This window comes from Bactrocera neohumeralis, chromosome 5 (assembly GCF_024586455.1).
Source record: "Bactrocera neohumeralis isolate Rockhampton chromosome 5, APGP_CSIRO_Bneo_wtdbg2-racon-allhic-juicebox.fasta_v2, whole genome shotgun sequence".
NCBI classification, from domain to species: Eukaryota; Metazoa; Arthropoda; class Insecta; order Diptera; family Tephritidae; genus Bactrocera; species Bactrocera neohumeralis.
The window spans coordinates 40,619,879-40,634,255 of NC_065922.1; the positions used below are offsets into that span (position 1 = coordinate 40,619,879).

Genomic DNA, 14,377 nt, shown 5'->3' on the forward strand with positions numbered 1-14,377 from the left:
TGAGGGTAAGTGCACCAACGTCAAGCACTAGGACAGACGGTTTAGTACTTTCGAGTCTTTTTACCTTCCACCGGATATATTTGTGTACCGCTAACTATAATATTGAAATGTATGGAAACACACACACATATGTGTGTATATATGGTATACTATATATAGGCATAGACTTTGCCAAGTATATGCTATGGAAAGTACGGGAATGGATTAAATTGTGAATGTATATTAAGATAATTAAAAATATTACCCAAGTAATGCTTGATGAATTGGAAATACTTTCATTACAATGAAATGAAAGGGAGATATAATATGTACTTGCAAAGTACATATATATAATTTCTTAACAAGCGAACGAACCATGGCTTGTGCAACGGTTTTGATTTATTTAGTTTTACGTAGCGTCTTATTCCCTTGAAAAATGGTCATTTTAATATAATATTAAACTCTCATGTGACATTTTTCGTTAATTATGTTTTAGGGGTTTCAATTGAATCTGAATATTGCTTTTCTTGTTGCAGCATCTCTCATGATTTTTGTTTTAAGTTAATTCAACATTGATGAAACTATTCCTGGCAATGTTTCCGTGGATGTATACTTCTATTTAATTTGGTATCAGGTCTGCTTTCAGCATTAACTCAAAACACTGTGCAACAATCGGCTGGTTATTTGATTAAAAAAAATCATCCAGAGATAAATATATCTCCGTTTTTCGAAGATACTCCTCGAAATCGGTAAACATTCAATACAATACTTGTATATTGTTTTAATTAAGGGGGTATTCTGGTCTAGAAGCAGTCTCGTAAAAAAAGGCAATTAATATTTTTAATATCCATTTTTTAATAATTATTTGTTAATTTTAGAAGAGTACAGAAAAAAATTAAAAACTAAAAAAAGTAATAAATTTCAAAAATTATGAGCTGACGAAGTGGGGGGTCTCTAAAAATTTCCACGTGGCCATAACCATGATTTCAACCCTCCTAGTTATCTGAAACCAAAAAAAAAATTGTTATTCTAGAATAATGTCCCAATAGCCGGAACTACGGAAAAGTGGGAACATTTTTTTTCACAAAATGGCGACTGCCTGAAAAAAAAGTTTTTTTGGATCACTTTTTCTGAATATTTCGAATTTTTTAAAAATAATAAAAATAAAAATTTGGGGATGGGGCTAGTTCCAACCATAGACAAGCCTATAAAGAAGACTCTATAAAAATTTCAAGTAAATCGGTCTAGTAGAACCTGACGCCACGTCACAAAATCGGCTGGATCTTCGAAAATAAGTCGAATTTTGAAAAATCCTTCCAAGGTCAAATTTTTGAAAGTCTATACTTTCAAGATATGCAAAAAAAAATCGATTTTTTCAAAATCCTAGACAAGAATACCCCCTTAAAGCAAATATCAATCGCAGTGGCGGTAACATTGTATATGTGACTGAACTCAAAAATCTTTTTGAAGTAAAAACTTCTAAAATAACTAAAGTAAACATTTAATTTATTTTAGAGAAGCATTGGTAAAAACCTTCATTTTTAATAATAAGATTTAAAACAGCGAATTTCAATAATTCAGATTCGGATGTGTTCTATTTGCCGTACACTCTTCTATCCCATCTGAAGTTGGTCTCGCTCCAGGTACTGACTAATTTAAGTTTAAATGCGTTAGAGTTTATGTTAATTTTGCTTTATTTATTTAATTTAATCCTATATACCTCCCCAATCGAACTTATCTAAATATATGATGCATGATTCTTTTTATAAATATTGCTATGTCGATGACAAACAATTCAGAATCGATAATGCTTTCGGAAATTTCAATTTACCGTGTGCTCTTGGAAAGCTATATTTTACCAATTTCCAATCGGTCATACTTTTCTGAAGTTTTAGAAAAAATGTGGAAGTTGGGTTTTAAACAAATTACTTTCATTCCGAATAGAAAATAATATTTAGATTTAGTATGCGTTGATACAACTTCAACTTGTACTGTTATTCAGAGTTACCCTCCTGTGCTACCAGAGGGCTCGTTTCATCCTGCTATGGAAATAAATGTTGAAATCATAGGCAACTTACTTGGTAATAGTCACTAAAGTTAGTAAGCTTCGGTGAGTGGTTTAAAAATGCAAAAATAGGTAAATCTATTCTAACACACTTGATTAAAATTATGAACCATGTATCATTGCGTTCTAGCGAATATAAGCCTTCAGATGTTATATGTAGGTTACCTTTTATAATTCGAGATTAGGGAACAAAACCAAACATTAATCATCGAAAATCGCTTTATTGTTTTACAAAACATTCTCTACACTTTTTCATGCATTTGAACTAATTATCAAAGAATTTTTGCCATTCTGATGAAGCTATTCCTGAAACATGCGTTCTGAACGCATCAACCGCCCCTTCAGGTGTCGAAAAACGTTGACCTCTTAGTTTATTTTTTTTCGTACGGAAAAATTAAGTCATTTGTTGCCAAGTCAAGACTTTTCGGTGGATTACTAATCAAATCGATATTTTAAGTGCTTAAAAATGCATTTGTTTCAGCCGATGTGAGGGAGCTCGCATTGTCATGTTGAAGAATGATCCGTCTTCGGTGGTTGGTTTTCCCGATTTCTTGAAAGGCAATTGGAAAAAGCGTGGTTGTATACCACTAAAAATTTACTATTATGCGTTTCTCGTGTGGTATGTTAAGTTTTTCCAAAAAAATTACCAACCATTTACTTGGAAGTGCGTTAAAAACTTTTGCTGGATTCAGCTTGGAACCAACATACAGTAGACTGCTGTTGACTTTCATGCTCCTACGTGTAAATCCATGATTCATCACCTATAACGATATCACAGACGTGTTTCGAAGCACCATTATCGTAATTTTTCAACATTTAACTCGATCAATCAATCGACAGGGATCAGTTTAGTTGTTGATAAAAAAAAAAACAATTTGTCTGCAATTTTATGTTCATGCAGTAGTGAATGTATGCTAGTACCAATGCCTATAGTTGTCTCAAAATCACAATAGGCCGTATGACGATCTAGCACTATCAGTTTGTGAACAGCATCAATAGTTTCCGGAACAACAACTGATTTTGGACCACCTTCACAAAATTCCTCTAGGAAGGGATCTAGGACCTCGAGTGGATAGAGCATACCATCGATAAACACTGCTCCTTGAGGGATCTTTATAGTCAAAAATAGAAAAAAGTTGATCAAAATGAATTAATTTATGAATATTTTAAGTTACTGTAAACAGAACATTCAGTTCCCCTATATCAAAGCGTTCTGAATACGTACAACATTTTTTGCCAAATTTTACGATAAAGTAGTTAGTGACCAGATAGCAACACTAGCGATGCCAAATCCCGAAATATAAAAGGCAACCTTCATATACTCGGACTTTATCAAATTTTCGATGCAAAGAATCTCTCGACTCTCATGCCTGATTTTGGTTTTCTTCAGATATTTTCTTAGCTTTGTAATAGAACACAACGATTAATATTTAATGATGCTCTTTGAGATGCAATTAATGTCTCTTCACGTGTTCCACAAGGTAGCATCGTGGGCCGATTCTTTTCATGTCATTGATACTCTTCTGTAATAGAACACTCAAACATTTTATTATATGCCGACGACATAAAGATTTTTAAATCATATGCCTCGACTGGTGAAACTAAATAATTTGATTAGATAGAACAGATTTGCCATTGAATAAAAAAAAATGTAAGCGATGGTTTTTCTCTGTAGACCTGTGCACCCCTCTCTTTATGTCATAAAAAACTATAGAGAAAGTTTTAGCTTTGTTGCTTTGGGATCTAAATTATTTAGAGGTCTGTATTTACTTCTCTTTTAACAACTTAGTTTAGGCCTATATTGGAATATGGCTTTGTGGTATGTAGCCCCTACCCTATTCATTCTGAAAAGTTAGAGTCTGTTCAAAGTCAATTTTGACTTTTCACTTTAGGACATTTCCGATGGAATTCCAGGTCAGTCTACCTCTGCATTCATAGAAATTTTAAACCTACCTACACTTACTAGGTCTAGTTAAATGCCTGGTTTATTATTCTTAGTAAAAGTCCTTAATGGAACAGTTTGCAGTTGTTTTCTCTTGTCTGAAGGACCGGTCCACTTTTCGTGGCAGTTTAGACTCTTACTGTTAAAGTCTTCTAGACCAAATTTTGAACTACACGAACGTTTCTGCCGCATATGTCATGAATTTGTTTCTCACTCCTCCAAATTTGACTTATCTGACTCTAAATTAAAAATTGTACTCTTACTTTTTCTTTTTCTCTTATTAAATAAGATCGTAGCAAATCATTTTAAAGTAATTTTAAATCTTAGCTGTAAAATGTTTGTTTCTGTAGCTGAAAAATCTTTTAACTCGACGCTTAAAAAATTCTGTTGCCTTTCATAACATGGCCAATGTCACACGTATGCAGATTACGCCCCTCCCAACGCCTGGTAATTGTTAGGTTATTATTATTAGGGAAATGAGGTCAACACCACCAGTTGACAGATTAAAGATGTTGTGGCCAAAGAAATATCTCACATATACGGTTTTTTTTGTTTTTTGTTTATGTTAAACTACGTTTTTGCCAAAATGTTACAACTAAGCGAAAAAACATCAAGATAAAAAAAAATTTAAAAGGTCATAAAAAAATACTGAACATACGTCATGAAACCCTTTGAGGTTTTACTATACTGACCTAGTACCATCACCCCGACTTGGAATTTCTCACCCCCCAGATTAGCTGTTGTACTGTGTATTCGGTAAAGAGGGCTTGAAAAGTTATAGTCTAATTGCGGCAGCTTTCAGATCGACATCTTCATTTTTGATTTATGTACTTTGAAGTGAAAAAATTAGAATTTTATTTTTAAGTGACCGTGGTTGCTTCCACCACCACCACTTTATATTTTGTCATTTAACGGTATTTGGTCGGGGTGAACAATAGTCCGTTTTCGCCCATATTCAGTATGATTCTTCTCAGGTTGTCAAGGAACACCTGAGATCAAGATATCTTAATTCTTACTAAAGCTATCGCTTGTATATATCTATATACTAATCCCACAGCCAATACGAGTTCTCCGGCTCTCCAGTTAACTTGATGCCATATCCAACACTTAATATACGTATGTACATTAATAAAAATCAGAAATATTAATTTGTATTTAGTTCAAAATGTTTTAAGGTCTGGATTACTTTATGCGCAATATCATCAGGTGAATAGGTTAAAATGTGATTTTTGGTCAAATTTTAATTCTTCGAATGTTGGACTCTGAGCAATTTTTGGTCGTCAGTCGAAAACAATCCGTGAACACATCTTTCGTAAGCCCAAATGTTCGGTCAAAATACGATAAATCGTTGTTCTGGAGATGTTCATCCATTTCCACGAATTTCAATAATGATTTCGGCTGATTTTTGATGAATTCACGCACAGTTTCGATGGAATTTCCGATGATCATGGATTTTGATTGGCCCACATGTTGATCGTCATTTATGTCCTCACGACTACTTTGAAAACGTTGAAACCACTCGTGCACTCTGCTACGGGATAGACATTCATCGCCATAAACTTGTTTCATCAATTGAAACGTTTCGGTAAAAGTTTTACCAATTTAAAAACAAAATTTAATGTTGGCTCTTTGCTCGAAACTCATTTTCGCACCGTTAACACAAACATACTGACACTTATAACGCAATAACTATTTCCAACATAATCTAGCACTGAGCGTGATGCCAAGATATTGTATTGGAATATGGTATGCAGACATCTAAAATACTTATAGGTTGATAAGTGATTCTTTTGTTTGTAAAATTTACATGAGCCGATTTGCCACCGTTTAGTTTTATTCTCCATTTTTTAGTCCAACTTACTACAGAGTTGATTGCATGTTGTAGGTTTAGCGCAACTTTTTCTGCTGCTTTTTCAACGCATAGTATTGCGATGTCATCAGCAAAAGTGGCAGTTATACAGTTTGGTGGTCTCTTGTATACAGAATATATAAAATTGGACCTAAGATACTTCCCTGAGGGACTCCTGCTTCAATTTCTTTTAGTTTGGAGAATTCATTTCCTTGTTTTACACGGAAATATACGATTCTAAAAGAGCACAATACTCAATCTGAAGACATGATTTTAGTTTTTGCATAAGGCCTTCGTGCCATACCTTGTCATACGCTTGCGCAACGTCAATGAATACAGCTGAGCATACGCTTCCCTCCTCCAGGGATTTTGTATTGCTTATGTTATTCTGTGAATTTGTTCTATTGTTGAATGCTTGTTTCAAAAACCGAACCGATGCGATGGGATTAACTGCTTTTCGTCGATTATAGATTTTAATCTTAGATAAATTAATCTTTCAAAAAGTTTTGAGATTTGTGGAAGTAGTGAAATTGGTCTATTTGACGACGTGAGGTCCCTGTCCTGGCTTAGCAACCATAACAACTTCGGCAACTTTGCAAAAGCTGGGAAAATGTGTCAGACGGATTGCTGTATTGAAAAGATAGGTGAGCTTCCGTAAACATTTGTATGGTAACTGCTTTAACACTTCAGCTGTAATTAAATCGAAGCCATCTGCTTTCTTAACTTTAAGCTTTTTAATTTCACTTTTAAGTTCACAGATGGTGATTTCTGGGATTGTTGTATGATTCTGTTGAATACTACTGAGGAACGCGATTTCACAATCATAGTTTGGACGAAAGGCTTCAGCTAGCTGTTTTGCAAATACATTAGCCTTATCACAATCACTTCTAGCCCATGTATTGGCAGCAATTTTTAGTGGCGCAACGTGGCTTGTTGGACGTTTCAGATACTTTGTACTTTTCCAGAGTAATCATCTTTTTGTCAGCGGATAGTTGAGATAAATATTTATTAATTGACTCATTCTTAATATGAGCGATTTCTCGTTTTAATTCAGCTGTTGCCTTATTAAGGTTGGTTTTGTCGAGGGGTGAGCGGGTTTGTTGCCATTTCCGTCGTAACTTTCTTTTCTTAATTAAAAGGATTTTTATTTCTTTAGGGTAATTTGAACCTATAATTTTCCGCTTTATCTCCGGAGTATTATCCCAAGCGGCTTGTTGAATTTCTTTCGTAAATGTGTTAACTTCTAACTCTAGTTGTTCAATTGTTGTGATTTTCGGACACTTTATTTTAGTCTGAAGTATTTGTTTGAACGAAGTCCAGTCCGTATTTCTGTTGTATAGCTTCAGACTAAGATCTCTTTTAATGACTCTTTCACTTAGTGTTAAATATAATGGGGAGTGATCAGAGCTTAGATCTAACCCACCTTCTATTTCTATGAAATTCGGAGATATCTTCCTGGTTATAAAGAAGTCTATGACATCTTAGTAAGTTGGTGGTGCTGTCGATACAAACTCACACCCGGTTTCTTGAGCTGCCTGGAATAAGTCTCGCTCTTTAGCTGTCTCCAGTAAACATGCTTAGCGTTAAAGTCGCCAGCCATAATAAATTTGTGCGTGTGCATATTGAGAAGTTCTTTATAAGTATTCTTCAACGAGGATTTTGTATCTCGGCGGGCAATGTATTGCAGTAATTGACAAGGGCTGGTTCATTGCTTTTAATGTAATAGTTGTGGTTTGAATATTGTGCGTACTGATTTTTCTATCCTCATAATGTTGAATGCTGTTTTTAAAAATAACAGTAGTGCCTCCCCTCGCACAATTACTAGGGTGGATAGTATGATAGATACTGTAGTTTTTGAAATTGATATGCCTGTGTCTCGTAAAATGAGTTTCGGATATTAGACATTCATCTATTTTCTCTTTTTGTCAAATAAGTTGAAGCTCTTCTTGGTGCTTTAATAGTCCATTTGCATTCCATGTCATATCTCGAAGAGCACCATTCATGACTTAGATTTTGTTTTATTTTTATTTTTTTGAGGTTATCTAAACGGTTGCACAGATCGATATTGAATTTTTCTTGTTTATTTAATATCTCAAGGATTTGAGTTAGTAGGTCTTCGGTCATCTTTGTGTTTTTCTTCGTTCACCACGTTTGAGTTGTTTTTCAGTACTTCAGAAAAAGTGAGCTTACTCGTCTGTATACGATTCTGCTTGTTGAGAGTCCAGTCTGTTTCCAGAGCTAATTCTTCTTCATCAGTTTCGTATTGTGATTGACTATAATTAGGCACAAATGCGCGATTATTTTGTTCTTTAAGCTTTTGATTTTCACTTTTTAATTGTTCTAATTCATTCAGTTTTTGATTCAACTCATCTATTTCGGAAACTAATTTTTTCGGTTGGCTTGCTGGTATTTCCTGACCCCCTCCTGGGGGCGGGGCACGAAGCATAATACAGCTATATATTATATGATTATTGTATAAGGGATTATTCGTAAGTAATGGTGAGTTAGTTAGCCAATAGTTAGTAAAAATAAATATGTGGCAACTACCAGATGAAACGTTCACCAATTTCGATGTATACCTTAAGACTAATCTAGTACAGATAAAAAAGCTTAACTTAAAGAACGCAAATATAATTTGGTTCTTGTATTGGATTACAATAAAGCTTATACTATGGTAGTGACTTTTCCAGATTCCCTTTTGCTGGTCAAAGCCCTAGGCCTTACTGTTGTGGGAACGGTACACATTTTGATTTTTGTTGTTGTAGCGGTAGAATTCTGCCGAGTTGACAGTTCTTAGCCGGGTAAAAAATCCGAGTTCATTTCGGTTACGTAGGCTCTACTGTCGTGGGAACGGTACACATTTTGATCAATATGAATGGTTTATAGTCAGATGGAAAGACAAAATCGCTGGAATCGTTGATCCTAAACAGCTTTCAGAAGATAAGCCACACATTGACCGAAATATGCGGCATAAAGTCTGTTGGAATAATAAAATCGTTTTATAGTATATACATATGTAGTTTATGAGAGGTATTCATGAACCAATTTAGATATTTTCGGAATTAAACTGTAATTTATTCTATACTGTAGTGTTGACTACATATTATTACCAGGAAGAGATTGTCTATGAATTTCGTTAAGATACCTCACATATTGACTGGTATATACGATATAAAGTCCACTGGAAGCTCGAAAATCTTTATATCAGGTATATATATTGAGTCTAGTGGAAATGTTGACCGTATTCATTCCATTTGCGACAGATATGCAAACTACCAACAGGAAAATATTCTCTCCAAATGTTCGTTACGTAGGGTCTGCAAAATTATGATTCGATTTTGACAATTTGTAGGCCTGAAAAGTCAAATGTTAAACCATTAGGTGAACAAAATTATTATACTATATATTAAGATGTTGAAAGAGTATTATTCAAGTAGCTTACTTAAAAAAAAGTTAAAATTTATATACATTATGACAAAAATCACAAAGAAATTGAAATTCTAATTCACTCTCAAAAAATGTATTTTGCTAAGTAGGATTGTCCTTAATTACTATGCCAAATATGAGCCTGATTTGTCAACCAGTTTGTATACAGCAGTTGCTTAAGTCGGTACACTTCAGTAGCCCGTTGCGAATTTTTCGATATACTATATAAAAATTTCGAACAAAGAATTTGTCTCAAAGTGTGAGTGCGGAATCGTTGCGAATTTACTTACGTTGATTCAGTTGTATCAAAATCACAAGCCTACGAGTGATACAAAGCTTTCAAAAACGATCGATGGATCTTTGAAGACATGCCTCGCTCGACCTCTTCAACTGACGAAAACATTAAAAACGTGAAGGATGTGGTGCTTGCAAATCCTCAGGCAAATGTTAGAGAGATGGCAAGAGAGCTCGACATCTCTCGCCAGTCCGTTCGAATAATTTTGGTGGATATTTTGAGTATGAAATACGTACTTTCTCGACTCGTCCCGATAAAGTTGAATTTTTTTTCAAAAAGAGTACCGTAAACATGTCTTTTTGGACGTGCATGATCGTGATGCCACGTTCGTGGAGAGCACGACATGCAAACAAGTCAACAATCATCGGAATGGAATCCGTTTTCAGTCGATCGATGAGATAAAACAAAATTCGCTGAAGGTCATCCCAAAAAGTGCTTATGAAAAGTGTTTTGAGGACTGGAAAATCGCTGGTATAAGTTATTTCATTTGGTGGGGATTATTTTGTAATCAACAAAATAAATATTGATGAATAATTAAGTATTTATATCAGGATAAAATATTTATACCCTTTTATTAATGAAAATGAATAAAATGTAGCTGGAAGAAAGAGAAAATATACCCAATTCGATTATAACACATCAATACTTATAGAGATCATCGCACTCAAGCAATTTCTGACTAATACCCAATTCTCTTTATGAAATTCAAAATATTTAAAATGAAAATATCCGTTAATAATATAAAATTATTAAAACTTGTATTGAAACCTTAACATTTCAACTTTACAGTTACAATTAAATAAATATTTAATGTATACTAATCCTGTGCCAAATATATTTTTGCAGGTTGGCAGCGGCTCAGGAAGCGGCGCTAGCAGGGCATCAACAGGGCTCCACAAGCGGGGGGCACTCGGGTCGAAGGGGAGCCCATCGCTTAGCTGATAGAATGGGTGGCCCAAAGAAAGACGACACACCACCCGGTGGTGGTCCAACATCATTATTTATCCTCACCGAGGATAATCCAATTAGAAAATACACACGATTCATCATTGAATGGCCGCCCTTCGAGTATGCTGTGTTATTGACAATCATTGCCAACTGTGTTGTGTTGGCCTTAGAAGAACATTTGCCTGGGAGTGATAAAACAGTATTGGCTCTGAAACTGGTGAGTTCAGTTCCACCTAGATAATTCTAAATTCACGTTTTGAATTGCGAACTTTTCAACGGTGGATATAAATGTTATTAGCTTTACAATGATTTTAAAATAAATACACCTGATCTATTTTTTACGAATCTAGGAAAAAACGGAGACCTATTTTTTATGCATTTTCTGTGTAGAAGCATCGCTCAAGATCCTTGCCCTAGGGCTTGTTCTGCATAAACACTCCTACCTCAGGAATATTTGGAACATCATGGATTTTATCGTCGTAGTAACGGGGTAAATATTTTGATTTCATTCCAAACACTTGCATAAAATACTTATTGTTGTTGTTGCTGTTTCAACAAATACTAAAATCCTTGGCGATGGGTTTTTGAACGGATCTCATACGATCTATCTATTTGAACATTTACAACATCTGTATATAAGTAATATTACCCCATAACACGTAAACTACTCACCATTATTTATTATCATCACTCATAATGACAAGCATGTTCTATTGTTGCTGCATTGCCTATTTCTTGCAACTATTTGATTGATTTTCGGTTCACAACTAATGCACTTTTTCGGTCAGGAATGAACGAAGTTATGCTTGTAACATGCCTATAAAACTTGAAACACTATAAGTAGGTATTCACCTATAAATATGTACGTGATTATAAGTAATTTTGGGGAAATATTTTTTATTTTTCGCTCCCTCAACCATAGATCGTTTAGTGATTATTGTTCTTCTACAATTCAGTCTGAAAGTGTAGCAATATTCAATACACTTCGGTGGGTTTTATATGAAATGTCTTTCACATAAACTTTAATCTAATTTGTTGAAAAAGCCGAATTTTAGACGTTTCTCTTCAGCAATTTTGAAATATGCTAATTGTATGATTATTGATATTATGTGGGACATATTTTATTAAACGTTAAATCGTTACATGTCTAGCTATTACACACATTTTTCATTATTTTCTTACGTTCTCAATAGAACGATCTCTGTTTGGGGGTTTTAAAAATGTCCAAAAAGAAATGAAGTGCATTACTTTTCTTCAACTATGATTTTGGATCCAATGAGTGTGTTTTAGCTATAAATAAGACTTGAAGTTCTAACTGCGTTCGTGATAAGGTATATCAAGTTTTCAAAAGAATACGTCGGAAGTCCGCAAAAAGCTTCTAAAACCATAAATATGTATTAATTGCAGCTGTATGAACGGTACCTAAGTTCTAGCCAACTTAGTTCCACTAGCCAACTGAGAGTTTATCCGAGAATATTTTCGTTATTACAACTAAACTATAAAGACATTAATATACACAAATCTCATGCAAAATCACTCAATTTAATCTATGTATTATCTACGCTTCTCTTCCACCTTATTTTCAATTTTATAAATATACGTATTTATTACAACTATATTGTGTGTGTGTATGTACACTTGATTGTGTTTGAAAAAATTAACTTTCGGTTTTTGTTTTGGTTATTATTTTTCTTTGTAATTTATTTGCCAATTATTTATTTTACAACTGCAAAAAACGTGACGTAATTATTGCCAAATTCAAAACCCCAAACACCATTGCACACAAATATGCTGCTGATCGATGCTAATCTACCAACTAAATACATACAAATTCTTGCACGCTATTAAAATGTAAAAAAAATAATAATAATTGCAATGCATGCATGACCACCATTGTATGTGGGTGTGTGCGCACGTGTGCCTGGGCGTGTGGTGGGTATGTAGCGCTATGACGATCTTCGCCGAGGCCAATATAGATGTCGATCTGCGTATGTTGCGGTCGTTTCGGGTACTCCGGCCACTCAAACTCGTTTCAAGAATTCCAAGTAAGCCTTCTAGCGTACGTGTACATATACATAGTTATTACAGGAAACGTACTTACATACTATATTCGTAGGCCAGAACATAGCAATTTACTTAGAGAACATAATTAGAAGAATACATCTTTAAGTGAAAGTTTATTGAATTTCTTATAGAGAAATTCTAGTGCTGAGTTAGAAAAATATTTGCTTAGCTAAATTTATCTATGTCTATGTGGTCACAAAATTAAAACCATCCGAACGAAAATTGTTCACAAGCATTAAATATCCATAGAGCAATGTGTTCAAAGACGTCAACTCGCGTTTTGTGCTATATTTTAAGCAAATACCATCATATGTACCTTTGTGTGTTAAGTATTTGAAATCACCAAATATAGGATTAAGCTAAAGTTAGAAAAATATGTTATTGAGACGGGAGGATGCTAATACCTGACCGTATAGAGTACCTAAAATTGAACGATTAATGATGAGTGATAAAATTATCTGTATCATAACGGGAATATTATAATTTTTGATCTAGAGCACCGCAAAAATAGTATTTCACTAATTTATGTTTATGATAGTTTAAGGTGGATAAAATTATCGTGTTTAAGCGTTAATAAAGAATAGAGCTAACTATATGATAACCTTACTCTCAAAAAATGCCCAACAAAATCATGATATGTACAGTTAGAAATTATAGAGAGAACTCAGTCTTAATGTAACTTGGTTATCCCTTTTCTGGTACACAAGAACATTTTCTCTGAGCTACCGATCGCTTCACCTTTGTCAGACATTTTTTTATGACGGGCGATCTAAGTAGAGGTACTTTTTCAATAGCTTTTTTGACAGATCAAGCGTGAGTAGTGTCAAGCTGTCGTTTTATTTTTGTTGGGAATAGTTCTGCATTTCATCAGGAAAAGACTAACGCTTGAATAACGCTTACAAATTGTTCAACCCTATTACGAAAATGCATGTCCTGTAAATAATGTGTTTCGCGCGCTTCGCTCAACTTATGGTCAACATAATCGTCCTACTGAGTGTACTATTCGTAATACTATCATTCATCTTGAGACCCAGCCTTCATTATTGGATAATATTCCACCGAATAGACCACGTCCAGCACGCAGTGAAGAAAATATAGCAGCCGTAGCTGAGAGTGTTCATCGATGAGACCCATTTCTAGCTCCATGGGTATGTAAACAAGCAAAATTTCATATTTGGTACGAAGAGGAACCTGAAGAGATTCAAGAACTACCATTTTATAAAAAAAACAATGGTTTGGTGTGGTTTGTGGGCCGTTGAAATCATCGCACCATATTTCTTAAAAAAGTATGCCGGTGAGAATGTAACCGTCAATGGCGATCGTTATCATCGCGCCATGATAACCGACTATTTGATGCCTAAAATTGAAGTTCGTGATCTCGGCGACAATTGGTTTCAACAAGATGGTGCCACTTCCCATACAACGCATCATACAATGGATTCGTTGAGCAGATAATTTCACGTTTCGGACGGTCGATTGGCCACCAAGATTGTGTTATATCACACCATTCGACTTTTTCCTGAGGGGACATGTAAAGTCTATGCATACAATCCCGCTTCAATTCAGGCCTTGGTAAAAACATCACACGTGTCATTCGTCCTTTACCAGTCGAAATGCTCAAACGAGTCATCGAAAATTGGACTGAACCGATGAACCATCTAAGATGTAGCCGAGGCCAACATTTGAACGAGATAATCTTCTAAAAATAAATGCCAAGAATGATTTTTCGAGTGATAATAAACATTAGGGAACCTTGAAAATGATCACTCTTTATTTAGCTCAGTGTAACTTGCTTAATAACTTGCAGTT

At 34.6% G+C, this 14,377-nt stretch overlaps 1 protein-coding gene across 20 annotated transcripts in view; it reads left to right on the forward strand.

Moving 5' to 3' along the window:
• LOC126759958 (voltage-dependent calcium channel type A subunit alpha-1) overlaps window positions 1-14,377 on the forward strand; it is a 142,278-nt gene that overhangs the window by 22,493 nt on the left and 105,408 nt on the right. For 17 of the 20 annotated variants that reach the window (XR_007667128.1, XM_050475234.1, XM_050475222.1 and 14 more), the window contains 2 exons: window positions 10,403-10,721; window positions 10,855-10,994. Coding sequence is in view for 19 of the 20 variants with exons in the window: in XM_050475234.1 (XP_050331191.1) it covers window positions 10,403-10,721; window positions 10,855-10,994 (459 nt within the window). In the remaining variant the exon portion in view is untranslated. Of the gene's footprint in view, window positions 1-10,402; window positions 10,722-10,854; window positions 10,995-12,448; window positions 12,550-14,377 lie in introns of all 20 variants that reach the window. The other 3 variants (XM_050475237.1, XM_050475220.1, XM_050475236.1) reach the window with 1 other exon arrangement.